The sequence below is a fragment of the Daphnia pulex genome, chromosome 8, assembly GCF_021134715.1.
Source record: "Daphnia pulex isolate KAP4 chromosome 8, ASM2113471v1".
In the NCBI taxonomy this organism is placed as follows: Eukaryota; Metazoa; Arthropoda; class Branchiopoda; order Diplostraca; family Daphniidae; genus Daphnia; species Daphnia pulex.
In genome coordinates, this window is record NC_060024.1 from 12591955 (window position 1) to 12616505 (window position 24551).

The 24551-nt window shown below is 39.2% G+C and overlaps 4 protein-coding genes, 1 long non-coding RNA gene and 1 other non-coding gene across 6 annotated transcripts; 3 read left to right on the forward strand and 3 right to left on the reverse strand.

Annotated features, from left to right (window-relative positions):
• Positions 1-856: 856 nt before the first annotated feature.
• Positions 857-13806, forward strand: LOC124199995. Its single transcript, XM_046596071.1, has 16 exons — positions 857-1310; positions 5610-5857; positions 6036-6157; positions 6282-6363; positions 6593-6777; positions 8731-8831; positions 9078-9181; positions 9333-9651; positions 10477-10554; positions 10638-10774; positions 11726-11827; positions 11924-12163; positions 12224-12569; positions 12659-13032; positions 13103-13336; positions 13397-13806. The coding sequence occupies exons 1-16, from the start codon at positions 1240-1242 to the stop codon at positions 13594-13596; spliced, it is 2943 nt and encodes a 980-aa protein (XP_046452027.1). The 5' UTR covers positions 857-1239; the 3' UTR covers positions 13597-13806.
• Positions 13807-13925: 119 nt separating this feature from the next.
• On the reverse strand, positions 13926-16096 carry LOC124199996. Its single transcript, XR_006877122.1, has 5 exons — positions 15963-16096; positions 15846-15906; positions 14370-14548; positions 14122-14304; positions 13926-14062 (listed from the first exon to the last, which is right to left on the reverse strand). It is a non-coding gene; the product is annotated as an uncharacterized LOC124199996 (long non-coding RNA).
• Trnay-gua lies at positions 15679-15789 on the reverse strand. Its single transcript has 2 exons — positions 15753-15789; positions 15679-15714 (listed from the first exon to the last, which is right to left on the reverse strand). It is a non-coding gene; the product is annotated as a tRNA-Tyr (tRNA).
• A 451-nt stretch (positions 16097-16547) lies between the features above and the next one.
• LOC124199997 lies at positions 16548-18769 on the forward strand. The gene is made up of 4 exons (XM_046596072.1): positions 16548-16941; positions 17015-17223; positions 17291-17448; positions 17515-18769. The coding sequence occupies exons 1-4, from the start codon at positions 16686-16688 to the stop codon at positions 18647-18649; spliced, it is 1758 nt and encodes a 585-aa protein (XP_046452028.1). The 5' UTR covers positions 16548-16685; the 3' UTR covers positions 18650-18769.
• Positions 18770-20630: 1861 nt separating this feature from the next.
• On the forward strand, positions 20631-22262 carry LOC124200002 (ELMO domain-containing protein 2-like). The gene is made up of 5 exons (XM_046596080.1): positions 20631-21088; positions 21146-21314; positions 21387-21650; positions 21716-21784; positions 21846-22262. Exons 1-5 carry the CDS (start codon positions 20902-20904, stop codon positions 22153-22155), a joined length of 999 nt encoding a protein of 332 aa, XP_046452036.1. The 5' UTR covers positions 20631-20901; the 3' UTR covers positions 22156-22262.
• LOC124200001 (protein cereblon-like) lies at positions 22180-24463 on the reverse strand. The gene is made up of 6 exons (XM_046596078.1): positions 24301-24463; positions 23954-24180; positions 23533-23888; positions 23070-23475; positions 22603-22799; positions 22180-22535 (listed from the first exon to the last, which is right to left on the reverse strand). The coding sequence occupies exons 1-6, from the start codon at positions 24314-24316 to the stop codon at positions 22364-22366; spliced, it is 1374 nt and encodes a 457-aa protein (XP_046452034.1). The 5' UTR covers positions 24317-24463; the 3' UTR covers positions 22180-22363.
• Positions 24464-24551: the final 88 nt, after the last annotated feature.

The following is a 24551-nucleotide window of genomic DNA, read 5'->3' on the forward strand; positions in this document are numbered from 1 at the left end:
GTGTAACTATCCTTCCTATACCCGTGAATATTGCCGCCGCTTTTATCGTCGTGTGCTGGCCATATTGGTCTATACATATACTATATACACAATAGCACAGACAAAAGAAACGGAGAAGGTTCTCTCGTCCTTCGACCACCTTCTTCTTCTTCTTCTTCCGAGCGAAACAAAAAAGTAAAATGACTTGAACAATTTCCGATAGATTTTTCCCTCCATCAAAGTTATAACTTTCGCCGCTCGCGCGTGTGTCCATATCATCAATCATGGCAGTTTGAAATGCCCGCCAGAAGGATCGAAGCTATGCCAAAAATGTCAAAGTCGAACGATCGTCCAGCCCGAAAATCCAAATCGAAAAAAAAATCTACACAAAAGAAAACAAAAGTTGAAAAAAGTTATAAGAAGAATGCGCAATAGATAATGTAACGCACACACCAAACCGGAGACAATCATATAAAAAGAAGGTCATCCGGAATGATGGATTATTTATAAACGTCTATCGTGAGACGCATTCCACATCGTGGGAGACGCGGGTCGCCGGTGGAATGAATTGCCGTGTGTCGCTTTGACATAATAAAATCTCGAAAGATAAAAAAAAGAGGAAAGGATGTGAGATGGCGTGTCCAGGAGGAGGAGGAGGAGGAAGTTGTTGTGTTGCGGAAGAGAAGGAGGAACACGAAAAAGGGAAACAAATATATAGCCGCCGGTGAACGCGGGAAACAAAAAAAAAAGAAAAAAGGTGTGCGGGGGCCAATGGAGCGGAGGTGGGTTCCTGTTTTTCGTGATATGAGAAAAAAGGAAAAAAAGAAAAAGACCTCAGCGTTGCATATAAAGAGCAGGTAACAATTCACGGCCGACTCCAGTCATCACGCGCTAGGACTTTCACTTGCACCACGCATCGCGCGCGCTCGTCGTCCATCCCGCGCCCAATTGTTATCAACCAAATCATCTTCATTATATCCTATAAATATAGACTATATTATCTGCATACTGTTATTGACCAATCGCGGGAACGCGCATCGTCGACAGAGTGTGTGTGGGTGGGGCTTTTATTGACGTTTTTCCCCTGCCGCCGGAAGAGGCGGAAAGTGCAAATAATTCGATAACAAAAGTGCTGGTCGTCGTCGTGATTGATTTGTGCGTGTCATGAGTTAAAAGCGGATAGTTGAAACCGGTGCGTACACGTGAAAAGATAAAGAAATATAAAAACCCAAAAATCGTTTGACTATTTGATTGAGCGAGATGACGAGTTGTGTCGATCGATCGGGCAGTCCGGCTCAAACTGGTCGTCTGTCCTCTTCCATCCGATTCATGTAAGTACAATCGAAAGAAATGGACCAATAATGCACTTTTCCTTTTTCTTTTATCTGGTTTTCTCTCTGCAATTCCATTATTCCCGTTATAATGGATATCTTAATGTTATAGCACAAAGACATTTCCAACAGGCAATCCTTACAACTGTAAACGGGGAATCAAAAGAAAACCGATAAATGCGCAACATCTAAAAAGATCATTCCGAGCGATATTTTTTTTCAAAAAATAAAAAGGGCGGGACATTTGAATTTAAAAAAAAAGATTTTATTTATTTTTATTTCTTTTCTTTTTGTTACCCACCAACACAGCCTTGGAGTTGTGTATAGCCTTTATTTTTTTTTATTCGACCGTCGTGTTGTTCCTCTTCTTCTTTTTCTTCTCGGACGTGTCGGACATGAAGAAAAATAAGAAAAGTCCTTCGAGCCGAAAGGCATTTCTTCTTCTCAAATGCCGACGTCCATTTCAGTCTCTCGGCACCAGACACTTATACCTATAGGGTCTCTAGATATATATGTAGGCCTTGTTTAATATGCATAGCGGGTACATAGAGTATATATATAGTGACTTTTCAATTTTTTGGCCCACGCCAAACTGCAGCTGGCCGAAAGAGAGAATAAAACAATGTGTACATATTTCTTGTTGGGGCTAGACATGTCGATCTTTGACCCAATTTTCATCTGGAAAACCAAAACCAAATCATCGTCATTTCGGAAACGGGTTTGATATAATATGGACGGCGGCGTAAGAATATCACGTAATAATAACCATCATGGCTTCAATGAATAATAATATAGGCTGCTGCTGCTGCTGCCGAGATAACCAGAATTTTCGATTTGGCCAACTATCAAAACCATTCGAGTCGGGTGATGTAATCAAAAATAACAAAAAGGGGCCCTGGCTCCTTAATGGACGTATTAGCAAGGCATGAATGATTCTCTCTCGATTCTCCCGCCGTGATATTTTTTCCCATTCTACGGTCGCGGGACTTTAGCCAATTTTTAAAAAAGCCCAACGGGGAAGCGAAGCAGAGCGGCAAAAAGGGCGTGAGCCACACACACACACACGCCAGTCACGACCTTGACATAAAGGCGAAACCCGACCGTGATAACGCGCCCAAGAGGAAAAAAAAAAACTCAGTCGGGAATCAAGAATGACGTCACGACCTTCTCTCTGTGTGATTTTGCCTCTGGCGCCGCCACCGTACCCAAAAAAGAAGAAAAACTGGAACACCCCCCCGCCGTATAGTTTTCGGTTAGGGAAGGATTTTTTTCTTATTTTTCACGTTTCAAAAAGTGGGTGATTGCACACTCACGCCAGAAAAACACACGCACACAGCACAGCAGACAGAATGGCGACCGTCCTTTCTCGGGGTTCTTCCCCTTTGGGTGTCTGGCCGAAAACACGCCATCCTTTTAACAAATAAAATGTATTACAAGTTTTATAAAACTGAATTGTTTAAATTTATTTCAGATATAAATATGATCAACCAGACGAAAATACAAACGAGGAAGTCCGTGACGAATTTTGTTATTACTATGGGAAAATAAGAAAAGAAAAAATTTTGCACGACCGACGATTTGTTTTGTTTTTTGCCCCTTTTGTTACGTGTGTGTGTCCAGCACCTCCAAATTTCAAGGATATTTTAGACTGTCGCTTTCAACAAAAGAACAAATCCCCCCCCCCCCCTCTTTTTTTTGGGTTGTTGGAAATCTCTTTCGGGATAGACAAAAGACATGGCCATTTATAGCGGCCATAAGGTCATCAACATTTTCAACAGTCTGCTATACGCACCGACAAAAAAGTTTATTTAACTTTTTCTTATTATTCTTCCGTTTCGCCCGGAAAAGTAGCACACTCAAAGTGCCAACTGTCATCATTTATACTTTGACCATTTGTCGTCCCTCTTGATCAAATCTTTTCGGGCCATTTTATTTCGGGTTCGACTAATCTTAACTCTTATTTATTTAGCCGTGTTATAACGTATATTAAATAACGGACAGAATCGATTCGAATCAAGGCGACAGCCGCCAGCTGTCAAGAAAAAAAAAATTGCCGATGTACACAGGTGTACACAAATGTAACACCTTGGCGCGGACAGCTGCGACCTGGTTTATTTGGGGGTTTCCACACATGTTCAGCTCGACACCCGGGCCGGGCGCGTTCAAAAGTTAATTAGGCATCAAAAGGAGGGGGGAACATGACGTGAGCATTTCAACGGGCGGACCTTCACTTCTTTTATTTTATTTCTGAATTACCGAGAACTTGCTAATTGTTAGAGTCCTCGGCAGCAGCAGCAGCTTCCTTTTGTCGTATTCGTATAGCAATTTAAAAACTTTTATTGAGATAGAAATTGTTTTCTTCTATATTTTGACGAGTAGTACCTGCCATCATCACGCCCATATTTAACCGGTGGCTGCCAACATGCAGGTGGGGTGACCCCGGTCGCCATTATTATTTAGAAATGAGTTAAATATTATTTCTCCGGCCACGCATATAAATAATTTCTCACGCGCGCCCACTCTCGTTCCGCCCATTCATTCAAAGGTCCCACCACACATTTCTTTTTCCAACTCTCAAGTCTACGCACATTTTTACCTTGAACATATAGCGCCATATCACCATGCAGACTGGCCCGTGTTGCTAAGAAGTCTGTGCCGGTGGTGCTGGGTCGTCTGCTATTGTATTTTCTCAACACCTGGTCTTCTTCTTCTTTCCTATTCGTGTTATTCATATTCATATTGGATAGACGCCGGCCGGCCGCTTTGTGATGCAACTCTCGTCTGCGGTGAATATGCGACACGCCCAAACAGCACCACCACCAAGCGAATTGATTTGATTGATTTGAAAACGCGGTAGTACATGCAGTGATTCACAAAGGCTGAGACTTTTGAAAAAGAAAAGTGAAGCAGCGCCGCGTGCGTGCGGGACCGCCCGTGACGACCGGCCCCACGTCGCGTCCGTGGCCGGTCGTGTTCCGCCAACTCACGCTGGGCTTGATGTTATTTTGCATTTGGACGTCCGTCAGCTCTTGGGGCCTCCAATGAATGAATCATCAACCTTCTCTCTCCTCCACAGCCAAAGATCAACATCTATTCGCTCGAGAATCAAATTCAATCATTTCCCGCGGGCAGAGGTCACGGAGAACGCCATCATTTATTTGGCCGTCGATTGTAAATCAAAAAAAAAAATTCTAAAGTTATGACGGCCACCCCAGCACAGCAGACCATTCATTCGATCCCGCAGATAACGTTTATCTAACCTCCTTCCCTTGGAAAACTGAACGAAAATAAAACCAGTTGATGATGTCACGCGCGCGTGTCTTTTTTTTACCCGTCGTCGTTGTCATCATTCACGCGAAACCTCTTCAATTATATAAGGACGACTCACGACAACAGCTGAGCTCAAACTCCTCGGCAGCGCCCATCAGCAAACGGCGGCGGCGGTGGCGGCTGATCGCCCGCAGCGCGGAACTTTTTTCGAAGAAGAAGAAGAAGAAGAAGAAGAAAGACCTTGGCCGATATTCGACGCATGGGCGTGAAAGACCTCCGCCACAGCAGCAGCAGCAACTCCTTTCGTGTGAGAGAGTTGCTGGCAGGCTGGCTGCTATATAGCTTAGCTCTCCTGGTCCTGGCCCAGCGTGTTGTTTCCTGCTTCGCCTTGGCCGTATATAGTCTGTCTCACGGCGGGCTATTATCAATTCCCGCACACTTCCGACTAGACGGGATTTTTTTTCTTTTCTTTTCTTTTTTGCGTCACGACCAATTGTGTCAAAGGTTTTTTCCCGACCCAAAACGACGGCCATATGCCATCGCGAAAATGTGAAAATTTGAAAAAACAAAAATAAAAAACAAGAGGGGTCTGGTTTCAACCTTAGACTGAAATCAACTTTCACGGCCAGCCTCCCACCACCACCACTGTGTGCTGGTGTCTGAGTGTGACTGACAACCTTGTTATTATTCTATATTTTTTCACGATATGGCGTTATCTTTTTTGTTCTGCAGCTCACCTTTCGACGAGTTTTTTTATCTTTTTTATATTTTCGCAATGGAGAAAAGAAATAACAAACGGGATTGGGTCGGGCCAGATGTTATCGTTTGATTCTAACACGTGCCCAACCGCATGCAAATCAGTTATATTTCATCATCTTTTTGCGCAAACGGTTTCGCGCTTTAAAGAGAAATGGGGTAGCCGAACCTGATGTGGCTAATGGGCTTTTATAATATGCGCAACTTTCGAATTGGCTATTCTAGAAAATAGCATATGTCTTTAAAGCCATTCCCCGTCGTGTGTGTGTACAGGTTCTATGTTTTCCTTATTGAGGATGAGGCCAGCATTGACCATCGAATGTCCTTCTATAGGATCAAAGCGCAACAGCAGCAGCAGCAGCAACAGCCCGTCCAGCAGCAGCAGCTGGCCGTTGTGGCCGTCAGTTTCATTTGCTGTTTCCTGTTCGGATCGGCGTCCGCCTGCGACTATCAGCGCGTCGATCCGAGTCACACCATGTGCGTCTACACGCCGAGAAGTTGCGGTGGCAAAACACTCATTCGTGAGTCTATTTCATTTATTTATTTATTAATTAAAAATCAAAATCCTGTATAGTTGGGTTGGTTGGTTTTGTTTATTTCTCGGAATTCGACAACATCAATCACGTTGCATATATTTACGCAAGAGAGATTATATTTTGAAATTATTTTTTTTTTCAAAATTTTTTAAATGTTGAAAAGGCGCGAGCGGAATGAGCTGTCACGATAAGCAGGTCATTCTGGAGACTCATAATCGGTTGCGGCAAATGCTAGCCTTGGGTCAAATACGAGGCCAGCCGCCCTCGCTGGACATGCGAGAACTGGTAGGTTCACCTCTTAAGTTTTATTTATTTGAAAAACAATTTGGAATGAATCAGAATTGTCTGGAAAAATATGTGTCAAAAATCATTTGTGGATTGTTGTTTTTCTTGGATTTGTTGGAATCAGGTCTGGGATGAAGAACTGGCGGCTATTGCTCAAAGGTGGGCAGATCAATGCAACGCTGGACACGACCGTCTCCGAAGAACAGGTATAGGCTAAGGTTATATACACGACTTGTATATTAGATTCATTTGCATTTGAATACTCGCGGGAGCCCGAAAAAATGCCAGACATGGGCGCCAGGCCAATAAATGCCAATCGGTATTTTAGATTTCGGTTCTCGGCAGCTTATCAAATGATTAATATTTTATCATTTCAAAACACTCTCTCTAAAATAATCAATTTTATCCCGAAACAAAAAAAAAACTAAAAAACAGATCGATTCAGCGTCGGCCAGAATGTGGCGGCCACTTGGACGTTTGACAAGCCGAGCCCAACTGGCGAAGAACCAGAATTCAAACGCCAAATCGAAGCCTGGTTTAATGAGGTGACTCAAATCGGGTTTCGGCCAAAAGACATTGATCCGTTCAACTTCAACCGCCAAGCGGGACATTATTCGCAGGTGAGACCTCGTCTACTAAATCTGCTGCAAACTATAACAGCAGCACTCTCTTTCATTTCACGCCGCGCCCACTGACCATTATTATTCCTTATTCTTCACCCTGCTCAGCAGTAAAAAATATGTGAATTTAAAATGAAATTTTATTAATCATGTTGTGAATTATATAGACCAGCGGGTGGGAGAGATATATAGAAAGAACAAAAAAACGAGAGCGAGGAGAGACTTTTGTTATTGGATGTTAATCTCTTATATACATATATATGTGTACCAATTTCTTTTCACTCTCTGCTGCTGGCTGCCCCGTTTTGATTGACATGGCGTGACTCGCTTTTTTTTATCCGGGCGATTGCACTCGAAACTCGCACGACTCGAATCGGAATAATGCGACAAATATTTTATCCGCACCAACTGGGAAATCCAAGACCACCAAAAAATCGATTGCATAATTTAGGGAGTATAAGTGGTATAGGTCCGATATATATATTCCCCCAGTAGCAGCTCGCAACATTCGTCCTCTTGTTCCCGACGGTGCGAGAATCGGATCGATCGATCAAATATTTAAAAAGAAATGGCGCGCTGTTTGATTTTGTATTTTAGTAGTAGTGTAGACCTTGTGTGTACGCTTGGATGGGCGATACTTTCCGCGCCGTGAAACAATGTTAACCGAGTTTTCATCGAGAGCCAAATTAAGACAACAAATAAAAATGTTATTTTGTTTTTTAGATAATTTTAAAGAGAAATGAAAGGACAATTCCTTCACACTAATTTATTTTATAATTTTTTTTTACATCAAACGAGATCATGCGAAGAGTGTCGAAATCTAGATTATAATCAGGGAAATTTAATTTGCCAGCTGGTTGTTATTTGATTGCAAAAAAAAAATAGGAAGGTTGTTGGTTGCGCTGTGTCCCTCTTTGGAGCCCTGGATGAAATTCGAGCAGTTGCATTATTATGCAACTTGTTTTCAGAATAAAAGTGAAATTAGATGTGTGAGAGATTTGGCTTCCAGGAATATAATTGGAGACAGCAGACAAAGCGGAGGGAAAGGAGTTTTAATGAAGGGTATTAATAGTATTAGATAGAACTCACACAACTAAATGCATCAGGTTTAAACTGAATTTTCTCATTGATTAATGAGCCATCATGAATCAAAGATTATATCCATTTGAACATTTATTAAGAGTTCCTGGATGTATGCACGGAAGAATAAATAAACAGCAGGGGCTTTGGAAAAGTGGCTTCACGTGTGCATGGAGTTAGACATTCACTACAGCGCAGCAGCATATCAACGCTGATATTAATATACAAACAAGAGTTCTCATCGGATTCTTGAAAACAAAACTAAACAAAAAGTAAGTTTTTCCGACGGGATCATTTTGGCTTCTTCTTCCGGCTCGAGTTGCTGCATCCATATCCCGTCCCTTTTGATTCCGTTGGCCTCGTTATTTATTGGTGGGTCGATCCTGAAAGCAACTTGATCGTATTGTAGTTAGCCTGATGTGCATCTCTCTCTCGAGAGAGAGTTTATAAGCGCGCTTATAAATAAAAGAATCCTCCCCTCTCTCACACATTTATACAAAAGAAGAGAGCAGCAGCTCAGCTTCCGTCGAATCAAGGCAGCAGCCGAGAAAAATGGCGCTAAAAGAAAAATTTCAAATATAATAAAATGTTTTTTTATTCTTTTCTTTTCATCACACGTCATTAGAAATCTTTTGAGCTGCGCTTTTTTGGGCTGGAGTGAACACACACACTCAAGCGCCTATACATAAACCAAGAGTCTTTAAATACAAACTTAAGTGCGGACGCGGGAAAAATAAAGTCTTAATCAACATAAAAAGATTCAGACTTTTGCCCAGCTAGCTGACCGTGGCCGGCGGCCGGCGGACGTATGAAAAAAGTGATGGGAAAACTAATCAAACTTTTCGTTTCTTTGATATTCGTGTTAAATTGCAGATTGCTTGGAGCGAAACGTACGCTGTCGGTTGCGGCTACGCTTACTTTCGTGACCCGCAGCGTGGATATACCAAACTTTATGTTTGCAACTACGGGCCCGGGTGAGTTTTGAATGGCAAGCTCTCCCCGCGCTCCTCCCCGTCATATACTTTTTGTTAAATTTGATTTTATTTTGTCGACGTATATATGCATATGTGTGTGTGCATAGAACATTGAACGTATATATACAGTCGAGAGCCCGCTGATGCTGGGCTCGCTCAAAACTTTGAGCCCATCTAATAGAAACCACGAATGTTTGACCATCCGTTTTTCTTTTTGTTTGTGCTGGGGTTTGTGCTGGGATGCAGAGGGAACGTTATCGGTGCCACCATGTACAGGACAGGTCGGCCTGGGCAAACTATGTGCATCAACGAAGGACTGGCCACGTCCAGACGCTACCCCGGACTCTGCGGTATGTACAGCGCAGCTCAATTTCATTTGCAAACTTTTTTACTCTCGTATTGATTACATGAAAGAAACCTTCGTTGGCGGAGGCCAGTTTCGTTCGAGTTGATTTGATAGCTGTCGGCTAAAAATTTGATTGTGTATCTACACCCCCACAGAGATTCCGCCCACTTCCGCCGGTGTTGATTATCGGGATCTGATGTGCACTGCTCCGGCAACTACGCCTATCGATCAGTTGCAACTTCAATTAGCCCCAGCTTCAGCTCCAGTCAATAAACCACCACCACCACCACCTCTTCCGTCCTCCGGCTCGCCCCTGCTGGCTCCAGTCCTCCCTGCAACATCGCCCGTACTTCAACCTCCGCCCATATTTCCGCCCCCTTCTCCGCCGGCACCCGCTCCAACACCGCAGATTGGCGATATGGTTCTGCGCGGAATGCAATCTCCGCTAGCTGGATTGGCCAAATTATTGGGACAATATAATTTATTCGGCTAACTATATATATACTATTTGTTTTCTTTGTTTTTTAAATATTTTTAAATGGGGTTATTATCATTTATTTTTGTGCTGTTTTGTTGAAATTTATCCGACCGCCCAATTATTGGCATCATATAAAGTTCTCTCCGATTCCAATCTCCCCTTGCCGACAATGAAACTATGCACTGCAATTATTATTACATCGATTCGATGCAATAGAAATCTGAAGTTGAGTAGCTGCAGACGTGCAATTTTGAATGCACGTTCAGCTGCTCTCTTCCCATTCGTTAATTTTTAATATTTAAAGGAAAAACTACAATTGTATTATATTCTTGCGCCATGTATATGTGACATTCGCAAATTCTCCTTCAGAAAAAATGTTCGTAATGTAACTGTACGTATTTATCGCTAATGTTCTGTTCCGGAATTACACTCACGAAATCCAAAAAATATTCTACTAAGGTTTATTGATTTTTTTATGGATGGCGTACCACCGGTGGATAATGATTGCCTGGTTGCCTTGGGTGCTTAAACAAAAATTTGGAAATATTTGATTTTCCCACAGTTAAGAAATTAAAAATAGTTCGAAAACTTGACGCTAGAAGTCGCTCCCGGAAACAACAAACAATTAATAACTTTTGACACTTGCCATCAAAGAGTTATCCAATCAAACTTGAAACAAAATTTGTTTCATTTAAGGTGTTCAAACTACACCCGGCCACAATGAAGTATTTATTGTTTATTTTTAAAAAATTTAATCCCGAATAAAATATTTTTGTTTTCGTTCATAATTCATATTCCTAATCCTGTTGATTGCTTTCCAGTCCCCGTGACCACAACGACGTTTTGGCTGCTTTTATATCAGTAAACAAGCAATTAGTTGCCCTGGGCGAGAAAGACAGGTAAAACTCAGTTGAAAATATCTGATATCATATCACAGTAGTTTATTCACCACGTTCGACTACATTATTTAAAAAAATTTAAGGCTTAGGCAAGAGTTGCATGAGCGATTGCAAAATTCTCAGATAAGAACTGAACTAGAGAATCAGGTTCGCCAAATAATCAGGGAATCAGGAGGAGTTGATAATGTCAATCTCGAAACCCTTTTTGAAAGGATAAGAGGTAACAATACTTTGTAACAGTTGGGGCCCACACCCAGTTATAACTTATGCATTTTCTCTACCCAGGCACTTTGCCACCTGTGCAGGAAGTTAGTGGTGCAATTATTGGAAATATAATTGAATTCACTCAAACCAGGGCTAATCAATAAAATTGATTCTGTATAGCTTCAACATATATGTCTATTAATTAATTTCTTTGTTCATATTTGGGACCAATGGGGCCTATATATTCAAAATGTTATTTCGATGTTGGCAAAAATAATACATATAACCAAGTTCATTTTTATTTCAGTGTTATAGAGTAACACACGTAACTTCCTTTGTAGTCTTGAACAGCCTAGTTTTGATCGAGATGATTGTGTTTTGTATATTGCTATTAGTTAATCCAGCAAATAATAATAGAGCTGTTCATCAAAATTATTAATTATGTCACGATTACAAAATTTATGAATAATGAAAGTTGACATTATTTCAAAATTTGAATCTCATGATTTTACATTTTTTTAATCGATTCTTAAGTTTTATTACATTAGGACAACTTTAGAATCAAAGGCATAACGTATGGCGCCATTTAAACAAAAACAAAAGAAAACTACTCGTGAGTTCTTGACACGAGAATTCGTCTGTACAGCTGCTGGTTCCTGTTGTCAGTGTTGTGTTTTGTTCAGTTCAAATTAATAAAATTCAATGGCTTGTGAGGATAAAAAAAGAGGATCATTGGCTTTGCCTACCATTCAAGAATCAGAAGAAGAATTAGACAATGTCATCATAGAAGACATACTAAGATCTACAAGAAAGAAAAGAGAGTGTCGAACGCCAAGCAAGAAAGATTCTAGCGCCGAAAAAAAGAAATCAAGTGATTCGAGTACAAGAAAGAGGTCTTCTCGTCAATCTGCTGAACAAGCCAGAGAAAAAATTACTACATTGTTTAACCACCACGATGATAAACTAGGCCGATCAATATATCCAGTTTCAGAAGACGGATTGACCAGTGAAGAAAGTTCAGATGCATTCCAGCCGATTGCCGATGAAGAGGTGATGCCTAAAGGAGAATGTAAGAATAAATGAATTTATTACAACTTTACACTTATTTTTCTGTGTGTCAGTTAATGATTTACAATTCTATTAACAATGTTTATGATGAAAACAGATGGAGACAGTGAAGATGAAGAAGTGGTCAATAGAGCTGCTGAATTGTTTGGATTTGGATGGAAGACTCCAAAAAAGAATAAGAGTACTCTAAGAACTCCATTGAAAACTCCTACATCTGTGGCTTCGAAACAAAGGCTCAACAAAACCCCAAATAAAACTCCCCTGAAAACTCCTGACAGAGGAAGGAAATCCACAACTGCTCAAACTCCACAGACAGTTCGGCGACAATTGAGAAACAGTAACTTAAACACCAATATTAGTCCATAAAGATTTTACAGATATTTTTTTTTTCAAACAGAAATTGTCAAGGTGACGTCTCAAGTTTTAGAAGGAAATAGCGATGCAGAGAGTGATGGATCAGAAAGCGATTCTAGTTCAGATGATGAGGAAAATTTAAAACAAATTAAATTAAAAGCAGCAAAAAATCAGATGGATATCAGTGTTAACACGGAAGATTACTTTTTGGCGCAAAGTTCTGCGGTGCATACATCGGATCGAACACTGAATCGTCTTAACAACCCTAGGTTGAGTCAAGAAGCTGTCGATTCATTGATGGAAAATTTTGACGACTGTCATTCTAAAGAGAAAATCCTTCTTATGAAGGAATATCAACAACAGTTTTTACAGTGGTTTTTCCTTCTAAGGTGAACACAATACGCCAAAATCATAAAATGCGAAAGTTACAAAGAGTTCTGTTAACGCTAAACATATTTTTATCCATTGATTTATTCAGAGAAGGATTCAACATTCTAGTTTACGGATTGGGCTCGAAACGATATTTGATTGATGAATTTCGCACTCGGTTACTTGACGGCAAAAATGTAATCGTCGTTAATGGTTATTTCCCTGGATTGACTATAAAGGAAATATTCAATTCTTTAACCGATGGTATTTTGGAACATTCTGGCGGTTTCTCGACCCCTGTTGAACAACTGGAGTTTATAGAACAAGAGTTCACTAATTCAAAGGTCGAAGCTTATATTATTATTCACAATATGGACGGTCCTAGTTTGCAGTTTAGTCGAGAACAAGAAATCCTGTGTCGGCTAGCTTCTGCACCCGGTCTTCACGTCGTCGCTTCCACTGATCACATAAACACTCCTTTACGTAAGTAAACTGCACACTCGAATAAATTAGTTGTGGCTTGTTTTCATTAACCATATCGTTGTTATTACAGTATGGGATCAGCGAAAATTAAGTCAGGCCAAGTTTGTTTATTTCGACTGCACCACTTTCGCCCCGTACTCTGAAGAAATCTCGTACGAAAACTCGCTCCTAGTCCAACAGTCTTCTACGCTCGGTTTGGCCTCGCTCGTTCACGTTTTCGCTTCGTTGACATTCAACGCCAAGGCCATCTTTATTCTGATTGCCCAGCGACAACTTGAAAACAATAATGATACCAATTATCATGGTATATTTTTGTCTCCGTTTCGTTTAAAGTATCAATAATGATTAACAAGTTTTTTTTAAGGATTTCCGTTCCATGAGCTCTACAGCGACTGCCGAGATAAGATGTTAGTTAATTCCGATTTAACTTTGCGTGCCCAATTGACGGAATTCAAAGATCACAAGCTTTTGCGGATACGTCGTACTGCTGATGGAACCGAAGTGCTGCACATTCCCCTAGAAAATAATCAGCTGGAAGAATTCGTCCAAAAACATCAAGAGTAAGGATAAATACTAAAGAATGAAATGGTGCTTAAACTGTTTCTTAGAGAACACTCAGTAAATCTCTTAAACATTCCTAATCTCAAATATCGCCCCTATAGTCTGCAACTACAAATCTATTTTTGCTTTTTGTTGAATTGGACAGCTCAAATTTGGTAGGATGAACATCGGAAAACATAAAACCAGTCAATAAAAACTTCAATGGAATTTTAAGTTAAAAACGATAATTCATACTAATTTGTTGCCCAGTGAGAAACTGGTCATTCAATCAGCAAGCGGAAAAAATTCCTGTTCGTCTCAGTAATAATTGTTCACGTAAGTAAGTTCTTAAGTGAATGCGCCAGGTTTGTATTTTCTTTCATAGATATTTATTGTGAAGCACATTATAGGATTAAGTGGATACAAATTGGATAGTTTTTACAGTTGCTGTTATGCAACGCAGAATTAAACTAGCGGAATCCATTGTAGCCTAGAATATATAGAGATAATTTACGAAATTTTCATTCTTCACCCTTTAAACTTACTTACCTCCGTTTTCCCTGCAACTTCGGCCATATCCATTCACGTAACTAACACTAAAAGTTATCCTTGTCGTAATTTAAGTAAAATGGGTTCAACGCATTTGTTCCGGGAAGATTTCAGGAACTCTTCAGGGAGGCATCTTCAGCGTGTTCAATCAACTCAAATTTAAGCTCCAATGAGCAACACAATCTACGAAAATACAAGGGAAAAAATGTAGAGAATGCAAACATAATCGACGTGAAGTTTTACATTACCTTATAGGTATCGGTATCCATTATTGCTAGAATTCAACAAATATTTATTGCGCTAATTTTTCTACAGTGTTTTTTGTGATACTGGTGGACTTGCTTTGACATTTCATTCCAACCAAATATTGCCTTTTTATACGTGCGCTTTTCACATTTTGGAACGCACGTTTGAAACCGGTTATGAACTGCAAGGATTAGTGAAAGAAATTTAACCTTAGACTAATTTCCCCTAGTTCAATGTCAATCTAAAAGCGATGTATATGTTGCTATTCTCGATTAATTCTGCTGATGACCATGATTGTATATATCAGAAAAATAGTTATAAGTTACATTTAAAAATTTTAATTTTTATCTTCTTTTATTCATTACCTAATACTTTAATTTTTACGCATAAATCTTGAAAGCTAATAGCCTCTTACTACATGAACCCTAAAACTTTTGAATAAAGTTTAACGAGTATAAGTTAAAAAATGAAACAAAATTCTCATTAGTGCCCATGTAAAAACATCGTCATGTTGTCCTTGATTAGCGATTGTTGTTTTTGTATCCGCTTTTACTGATGACCTAAAAACCAACTACCGCTTTGTCCTTTAATCGTAATTCCGTGTTTTTATTATAGATTCAGTTATTAGAGTCAGAGTGGACAAGTCTATGCGCACGCTGTTCCTTCTTCCTATGATTCCCTTTCATTCTGCGTCTTCCTTCATCGTTTCCTTATTATGCCGCTCCCTCACGTATAGCATCCACAATCGATTAAAAGTCAATTGACTAATTGTTTGCAATTCAACGACATCAATTCGCACAAACCCCAATGAATAGTACGAATAACGTATAGAAAAGACTTATTTCGGTAAGCAAAAGTAGAGAAAATCAACTTGACAGAATTGAAATCTCGATCAAATTACACATGCGCAAAAAACTATTAGGCTACCGTTTAGCTGCACGTAAACGGAAGGATTGGGAATATTATAATATCGTATTAATTGTTCTGGGCTTCTGGGCCAGCTCTGGTACGTCGAGTATTAAATGCTGTCAGATCGCCTGCAATGAATATACGTCACGAATGCCCAGCAGCTATCGCCAAATTGTTCTATTTACCTGCTGCCGGTGGCTACGCTTTCCTAAACAGACTGTTTCTCTTGCTCCCTTTCTCTTGATTTTTCCAAGTAAGTTTCTACATTATCCGTTTGTACCGAAAACAATAATGCATAAATTTTAACTTTAGTGGAATAATTCTGATTAGAAGCGCTATAAAAAAATCTCGTTCTTGTGTTTCTTTTGATCTGCGTTAAAAGGGAGGGACATCAAAATGGATTCCGTCGGGCCGGAATTGAACCAGCAACCTATGGATAACTTGCTGTTCACGAAGCCAACTTTCGGTTATCAAATCTACAGTCCACCGCTCTGCCAACTGAGCTACCGACGGGATATAAAAACATGTAATATTATCAATGTAATTAGTGCACACGGAGCACACCTTACCGTTTGAGCAGACAACGTCTGTCTTCTACTGGCGACGAAACGTTTATTCCAACTGAGCTACCTGAAACAAAATAGCATTTTAAAATTTATTACGCAACATAAAGTCTTTTTTTTTACCTTTTTAGTTTTTTCTTGATGCGATAGCTTTTTTTAAAGCAATTCTGATGGAGCCCATGCGAAACATAGCCTACGTAAGTTACGGCCAGTCAATGTACGTTCGCCACTGCAAAAGTTGGGGAACCCACCCAACCTAGCCAGAGGGCATCCTGTACTTCTGACACAGCATTGCCAGTTTTGAAAGAGGATAGCCAAGGAACGATTCGAATTCATACCTTAGCAATTTTTACAGTCTGCGTAAGTGTGATTAGTAGCCTAGTCGGTATTGCGGTGGATTCTCAATTCTCATTAGAGTAGACTAAGGTTAAATCTGTGCAGGTCATTATCCATTTTTAATCATTTTTCCTTGTTTTTCCAATATTTTTAAAATGCAATAATGGAATGCCTAGATTCCGTAAAAAATGCGAGTTTTTTCTCATTTTTTAAACAAAATCTGATTTTTTTTTTCTAAGTCCTTGCCAAAGAAAAGTGACTTGTTTAAAATGAGAAAAAACACAACTCACAAACAAACAAAGGCCACCAACTCACCAAGCGAACGTAATCATATCGATAGACAAATTAAGTTTTCATGTATCGCCACTAGGCGATACAACGGGCCAACGGCTCCCCTTGAAGGTCCCGGTCCACTTGAAGGCTGGGTAACATTGGAGGAAGGGAAGGCAAATTTGCTTCAAGAAAAAGGCCAAACCTTTCGGCTTCCTATATAGAGTAGGCTGTGGCTTTATGAAGTTGTTTCTTGTTTCTGCCAACAAAAAGGTCGACCGATTAATTGTAAATTCTATATATTTCTATATTTCTATCATGCCACAAAAGAAGAGTGTGAAGACATTATTGCAACTATGTGTTGATAATGTAATAGAAGGATTGGAGAGGGGATTGGGGAAAGACGACGTGAAAGTGAAAGGAACACGGCAATGGATAGTTAACACCTCTGTCGCCATTGACCCAGAGATTTCACCGAGTCCTTTGGATCAGTTACGTGAGTAGAAAATCTAAAAGCTCATTATTTATACTGAGTATTCATGACAATTTTTTACTTGAAATAACTGTAGCCATGACAGTTATCGAAGAAGTAATTCGTTGTCTTAAGAAAAAAGAAGTGCTGGAATTACATCTTGAATTGGTTATTACTCCACAAGTTGGCACTCTGGATCTATCCTCAGAGAGAAAAGAGGACTATCCTCTGAGGGAAAGAGGCAGAAAAGAGCATATGAAAAAGCAAATGTTTCAAAATCTTAGGCGTGCTGCCATCAGATGCCCAGTAATATATTTTTAGTTTTTCTTTTTCGAGTCTTAGATATTAACTGTTTCTGCCTCTAATTTTATAGATGCTGAAAAATTTGATACTTACTAATAGGGTGCTTGAAGAAATAAGTTTGATTGCATCCCTACCCACATTTCAATATTTGCAAGTATTACAGGTTTCAAATACCTCAACAGGAGACAAGTGTATGTGGATTCTTGGAACTCATTGTAAACATTTGAGGTATGCACTGTGCCATAAAAATGCTAATATTTCTATATTAAACTACTTATCATTTGAATTTGTAAGAAATCTGGATGTTCGTTTCTGTTGGGAAGTGACAGATTTTGGAATTCAAGGGTTATGTCTTGATTACACTGAAAAGGAAAATGATGGAGCTGACCAAACTTCTAAAAAAGGTGATTTTGAACGGCGGGAAAGTTGCACACCTCCTCGACTTAGCAACTCATTGCAAACATTATGTTTGGAAGGGACCCAAATTACTAAAAAGGGAATTCAAGAAGCTCTTCAAAAACTACGTTCTTTGAAGGCATTAGAACATAATTCTACCGTGAAAGTACTTTGCGAAATGCATCGAGAAGATTGGGAAAAAACTGAGAAAAGGAACAAAATTCCAAAATACGCTTTGTCCAAGATCAATTTCGCTGTCAAGGATAATCAAAAATCAAAAGATCGCCTTTGTAAAGTGGTATCCCTATGTCCATCAATTACAAAGTTATTCATTTCGAAAAAAGGATTGAACGAAGGATTGAAAGAAGGAAGAACCAACAACATCCGCGAAATGGAAAACATTGGTTATCGACCATTCACTTTTAATGGCGACATGGTCCCGTTATTGAACATCATTGGAAATTCGCTTACAGAGCTGTCACTTTGTGGATTTGATAGTTTAAACATTTGCTCCATTATCGATTGTTGTCCTAATCTGCGCCAACTTAAGCTTAGTAACAGTAGAGACTTCTCAGCTGACCCTGAGCGACATGAATACTTTAATATCGAAGAAAGAAAAACATTTGAACAACTTGAAAAATTGACTGTTAGTTCTGTCAACATCTCACCCGAAAACTTGTTTACACTCATGTCGTCGTCTTCCCTGAAATTGATTGTAGTCGAGAAATGTAAAACTTTCAACGATGAAATCCTACAGCAAGCATCAGATCTTCACTCGTTTCCTAACCTGGAATACTTGGAATTAAACGAATGTGATTTCGTCACAGTAAAAGGGCTAAATGTACTGTTGTCGGAAAGTAACCCACTAAAGGAAATGAAGATCTCCTCGAAAGATATGAAAAGTTTAGCGCAAATAAACAAAAGGTGGAAACAACATCTCGCTCTCGAAAACTGGGAATTGAATATATCTCACAAGTCGTTATCGCGTTTTCAGGGAACTTCAATGTTCGATCTTATTGAATTTAATCCGTGAGCGAATTAAATGACAGATTTGTTTTTTGAAAAATAATTTTTTTTAAGAAATTGGTTTATATAAAAATTTTCTCTGGCTGATAAATGATAATACAAAATAATTCAGTTTCGTTTTGAAAAGTATTCTTTAAATTAGCCTCAATTTGTTCCGTGTTTCCCGTTCGTGAAATGACATCGCAGTACGCATAGATTTTGTTAATGAGTTGCTTGAGTCAATCTTTTCTATTAGAAATGCAATAACTGTTTGTTTGTTTTTCTACTCTCCTTACAGCCAAATTTTTCCGTGGAACTTTCGTTCTCGAACTCTACATTGCCCTACTTGTGACGATGACTCGGTTCCAGCCCCACAAACGGAAACGCATTCTGTCCCATCATTTTGGGAGTGCCCAATTTGTTTGCCATTAGTTTAAAAATGTTTCTTGCTTACTTTTAGTCTTTTGTCGTATATATCGCTGTTAAAACATTGTGTTTTTGCATTTGATGGTTTGCATTTGATCAAAAATAATGTGAAGATGGTTTGGCCGTCTTATCGGTACCGATAATCGTGTTGGCTCCTAGCTTCCTCCATATAGGGGTACAGCGTTCGCTTTCATACGAGCCAGGGTTGTGCAGACTAAAGATCATACGTCGACGACCCAGTCATCTTTTGAACCTGGAAACGCATCAGACAATTCTCAGATGAACTGGGGAGACATGGAAACACATCATACAATCTCTTCGATTTTAATCACTTCCTTAGTCACCATATAACCATCCAGTGGCGCCGTCAGTGGGTGTGAGAGCAACCAAACATGCTCCCCCCGGGGATTTGAACTCCCGTCACAAGGTGCCCCGACCACCAAGCGACGCCTCATCCGATGCACCCACCCGTCCACTATAATTAAACATAAAGAAAAGGAAATCTTTTCAATTTTAGTAGATCAATTTTATCAATGTTATCATGATCAACTTCAATTTTAGTAGATGATCGCCAGACGTGGAATCTGGTGTATCGATAACATTGAAACGCATTGAATTTCAATTTGTTTAGTTTCGCAATCCTCGCTTCCCACTTGGAATTCTGCCACACCTATTAGCATGGATTCGTATTCATTTTCCAAATGCATTAAGAATCGATTGAGTCCAAATGCAGTCTAAAGCCTGTCTAGTTACAGGTTTAAAGTTCCCCTGAGATTAACTATCGATCAACAAGTTTCCGCTACAGATCCTGAATGAAGTCCTTGTAAGTCTATTGTTTCATGCAAGGTAATTGTTTTAATTATTAATGATGTACTATTCGCACAACAGGTAATGTAACGGACCCCTCAAAGACATTTACGATTCTGTATTTCCCCAACAATATGGAACAAAGAGTCAAGACATGTATGCGGAAGAGAAAATATCTATTGCTCGATCAATTGGAACCGCTGTCGAGTTCATACGGTCGAGTCTCAATTCCCCAGCGAGTGACAAAAATTTTATCGTCCCTACGAAGAAATTCCCACTATTCTTGCATCTTACTGCATATAAATTGGTGCCTGCACCAACGGAAACGGATTTACCTTTCAATGAAAGTAAGTTGCACCAGAGAAATTAATTCTTATTTTTCTTGTCTTTTCTGTTCTTCTGGGACGATGGCATCAGGAGTGGCAGATGCAATTAGGCGCAATTAGGATTAGTGCAATGCCTTGTTCAACACGAGGTCTTTTCTCTTCTGACACTTCGCTCACCGATTCAATTTTTCGTTTTCGATGGAGGCCTTTTGATTGATTTCTTGTTTTTCTGACATCAGGCTTCAACGTCATAAGTATTTATCATTTTTTTGTATTTTTGCTTGATTGGTGGCTAGATTAGCCACCTAGTGTGAAAACAATGGCTAACTGAAGCCATCTAGTGTGACGGAAAAAAACCTTCGGGTAAATGAGAAATCAAAAACTTTATTTGTTTTTTATTTTTTTATGTTTAAAAAAAAAACAATGGGTTTCATTTTGTGGTAAGCAGGTTTATGGTACTCGTAACCACTTTTACCATGGACTTTTAAACTTTTAATAAACGTGATAAAATCGAGAAAATACCTCATCCAGATCCACACTGCGCGGAATTTATCTGAAGAAAAAACCCTAAACAGTTGCTCGTTGCTGTCACAATAGGAAAAGAATAAAAACGAATGTCAAACAGTCAATGTTTTTTCTCAAGAATATTCTATTAATATAGAGATTTTTAATACCAACAAGTTGTGAAAAGTGACTTTAACTAAGATACGGAAAACACATTATGCATTTTCATCCCTTACTTTACATATCAAATTTGTTTAATTGGATATTTTCTCCAGTGTGTGTTTTCTTAAAACGAATAACACATCCTTTGGTTAAATGGATATTGAGAAGGACAACTGGTTTGTGTGAATTACAAAGAACTTGTTACTGTGAACCAGGAGGAGCACCAAGAATTCTTGGAATAGGTTTGTCTATAAACTTTAAATTGTTGGCTAAAATAACACTTGTCTTTATTTTTAAAGAGAACTCGCTGAAAAAATCAAAGAGTGAAAAAGTTAAAACACTCCTGCAGTTTTTAGATCAAGCAGCTACTGAAAAAAGGTTTACCACGGCTGGATCATCAAAAATTCTTAATAACACGGTGGAAACTATATGCTGCATAAAACAAATTCGGCTTGATGTCCATCAGCCGTAAGTAGACTATTTTAGTTATTTCATTTCTTATTATCTGGGGTTCTAATTGTACAGTTATACTTTTCACAGATTTAGTAAACTGTTTGGAGAATGTGTTTCTGTAATATGGAATTTAAAACAGCTTTTGCTTGACTTAGAAAGCATTAGAACTACTGGTTATGATTCTTCTAATAAAGAACATGAGCAAAAGTTACTGGAATTGTGGAGTCTTCTCATGCCTGCCAGGGAGCTAGAATCTCGTGTGAGCAACTTATGGAAAGACATTGGATTTCAGGGAGACGACCCCAAAACCGATTTCCGCGGCATGGGAATTTTAGGATTGGACAATTTGCAGTAATTTTTTTCAGAGAATTTCATTCGTTCATCAAAACGTGGTTTTTATTTTATTTTATTTTTAGCTTTTTTGCTCAAAACTATCCGGATATTGCTCTTCAAGTGCTATCTCATTCCAATCATCCTAAACATGGGTAAAACATGTTTTCTCATCATATTGCATTTTAAAACAGAAAACCAATTTTGGAAAATTAGGTACTCGTTTGCCATAGTAGGAATCAACCTAACCCATTTAGCGTACAATTTATGGAAAGACGGTACGGCTAAAACCCACATTTACAACCTATGTTATCAACAGCTGCAACTTCCTGGTCCTACACTATTGCACTTCCATCGTTTTTACTGCTACCTCTTCATTGAGTTCGATAAGCTATGGATGGCTGAAAAGCCCCCCACAATCATGGAATTTGGAAGAATAAGGAGCTTATTCGAAAACAATATCCGATCACTACTATCCGATCCGCAATGTCTTTTAAAATTAAATATTCCAGTTGAGCATGTTTAAGGGCGCAACAAAAAATCTGGTCAGTTATTTTTTCCGCATATTAACGGCGTTAAAAATGTATCCTGTTATCGTATCTTGTCTTACACATACAATTTGTACAACCCTCACACCATACAATCTGTTCTTTACATTTCGGACGAACAGGTAAATTAACATTTACACGCGTGTTTGTACAACCACAGGTGTGGAAAGGAACTCGAAGGCAGCTTCAGAACATCTTGACATTCATTTCAGAAGACTTAGATATGGTCTCTGTTTGCAGAGATTCACTGCATAAGACCCAAAAGTTTTTGGGTTTCATTTGTTTTGTTGCGGCAGACGTTATATACCAGCCCAAGTGATTACGGCAAGAGGAGCATTCACCAGGTGACCAAGCGTACCTAAAAAAAAAAATAGAGTATAGTTAATTAAAGGGTATAACATGCAAACAATTAGATGGTGAATTACCCAGGAAACCATGAAAATTCGACCGATGGACGAGAAACGACTCGAATGTTTTGAACCTGTCGGAAAGTCATGACTTTGCGAACTTGTGCCGTTCTGGGGTTGTTGAAGAATAGACTAGTTCCCTGACTGCATATGAGAATAACGTCTGTGTGGTCAGCAATAGGCACGGAACACACGCAACAAGAGAACACATGGCGCTAGATATTTAAGAAAAAAAAAAAATGTAAGTAAAAATTCCAAAAAAATGTTTACGCAATTTTAACGGAGATCAGATTAGTAAAACCACGTTCACGAATTCACATGGAATATCTTGCGTTGACACACAACTGCGTAGAAACCCAAGTGTGGTCACGCAACCTTGACGGTGTGAACCAAACAGGAAGGCTACAAAGAAATGTGATTGCCCAACCATCGTCGACATAAATGCGCAATAGACTGAGAAAACTGAGTAAAACATAAGAATAAACCTTGCTTATCAATTCCAAGACTGTCCTCAAGCGATATATAATATTGTCTTCTTCAAGGAGCTTCAAGCGACCTTCGTCGTCCATAAGAAGATTGTTAGCTGCCCAAAAGGATAGTGAATGAGGTTCTGTAGGCACAAGTTCCATACTCGAATCGTCAATGGCCATTAATTTCTTGATTTGAAAACGAACTCGGGCGGCCAAAGAATGACAATCAAATTGCTGCAACACCCAACCAGCCAATGGAGAAACTTTTGTGTCGAGGGAATTGCGGTAGTTTGTCCAAGAATTATCTTGAACTGCTCTCTCCAACAAAGAAGTTCTCTGATGAATTAATTTTGAAGACAGCCATGGTTGCATAGGACTCAATGATTTCTCTGGTAGAATTTGCACTTTGGCCATCAAGTTTCTAAGAAAATCTATGTAAATACATTATAATAGTAATCAGCATAAAAAATAAACTTACTCATATTCATCAATCCATGTAGCTATGACTTTGAAACGTTGCTTCACTCTGGTTTTTATTCGTAACCCAGGTTCTGATCCACTATATTCATAAACCTCTGCGGTTGTACCATATTGGGCTAGTGATGGATCAGCAGTAGAGGAATTGGGTTTTGCAGGAATCAAAGCAATGACTTTCAGGTCATTAAACACAGATCTCAAAGCAGAGATGAGAGGAGGTGAGTAAAGCACAAGAGGTAGAATATGCTCAGGGAATGTAACAATTCCTGACTGTACAAGGGCAAGTAGCTCATATACCCTTCCTTCTTCTAATGAAGCAGCAGGTTGTGTAATAAATTCCATGTCTGAGCCCATGTACTAAACCAAGTTGAAAATATTACTGAGGGTTGCTTTAGCATTTAAAGTATCTTTTAAATACTCACCAGATGTTCAGAGACAAGCCGTGGATCAAGTTTGACTTCTTCTGAGCTGCTGGATATTGGGATTTGAATTCTGTGGGCAAGTATTTCAGCAACAGTTGTTATTCTGACATATTTTGCTGGTATGATAAAGTCCTCGTCATCTTCACTGGAACCAATATACTCCTCTTCGCTGCTATGTAAATTGAGCTCCGAGACATCGTGCTCTGCATGTGGTTCTCGCCCATCTCCTTTGATGAAAAATAATAAAAACACATTGTGAAAATAAAGATTACATGCACCCATGCAAGCATCTGCTTATTGCACCAAAATAGACTTGACATTGATCAGATGAAAACAATGTTGCATACTTAGAAAGTTTTCCATTACACCAAAAAAGACGTAACGTGAAAGGGACAACTAAATCACTATTATGCTACTTCAAACACAGAAAGAAAAACAATGCTTTAGTTTTATCACTCAATCACGTAGATCACGCAGGATTTTTTATTGGCATATACAGTTCACATTTCTACCGCTTGGTGCAGATAAATCGAAACGGAATTATATAAGAAAAATACGCGGAACAAAATTTAAAAAATTTCACTATCTAAATAAAGTC

Coding starts and splice junctions, on each gene's coding strand:
- LOC124200001 (XM_046596078.1), bottom strand. Junction 23,889..23,953: donor GGCTTGTCTCTGAACATCTG/GTGAGTATTTAA, acceptor AACTTGGTTTAG/TACATGGGCTCAGACATGGA. Junction 22,800..23,069: donor TCTTGGAATTGATAAGCAAG/GTTTATTCTTAT, acceptor TTAAATATCTAG/CGCCATGTGTTCTCTTGTTG.
- LOC124200002 (XM_046596080.1), top strand. CDS start 20,902: ATGCATTTTCATCCCTTACTTTACATATCAAATTTGTTTAATTGGATA. Junction 21,089..21,145: donor ACCAAGAATTCTTGGAATAG/GTTTGTCTATAA, acceptor TTATTTTTAAAG/AGAACTCGCTGAAAAAATCA. Junction 21,315..21,386: donor CGGCTTGATGTCCATCAGCC/GTAAGTAGACTA, acceptor TACTTTTCACAG/ATTTAGTAAACTGTTTGGAG.
- LOC124199997 (XM_046596072.1), top strand. CDS start 16,686: ATGAAGTTGTTTCTTGTTTCTGCCAACAAAAAGGTCGACCGATTAATT. Junction 17,224..17,290: donor GTGCTGCCATCAGATGCCCA/GTAATATATTTT, acceptor CTAATTTTATAG/ATGCTGAAAAATTTGATACT. Junction 17,449..17,514: donor ACTCATTGTAAACATTTGAG/GTATGCACTGTG, acceptor TGAATTTGTAAG/AAATCTGGATGTTCGTTTCT.
- LOC124199995 (XM_046596071.1), top strand. CDS start 1,240: ATGACGAGTTGTGTCGATCGATCGGGCAGTCCGGCTCAAACTGGTCGT. Junction 5,858..6,035: donor CGGTGGCAAAACACTCATTC/GTGAGTCTATTT, acceptor AATGTTGAAAAG/GCGCGAGCGGAATGAGCTGT. Junction 8,832..9,077: donor GTTTGCAACTACGGGCCCGG/GTGAGTTTTGAA, acceptor GCTGGGATGCAG/AGGGAACGTTATCGGTGCCA.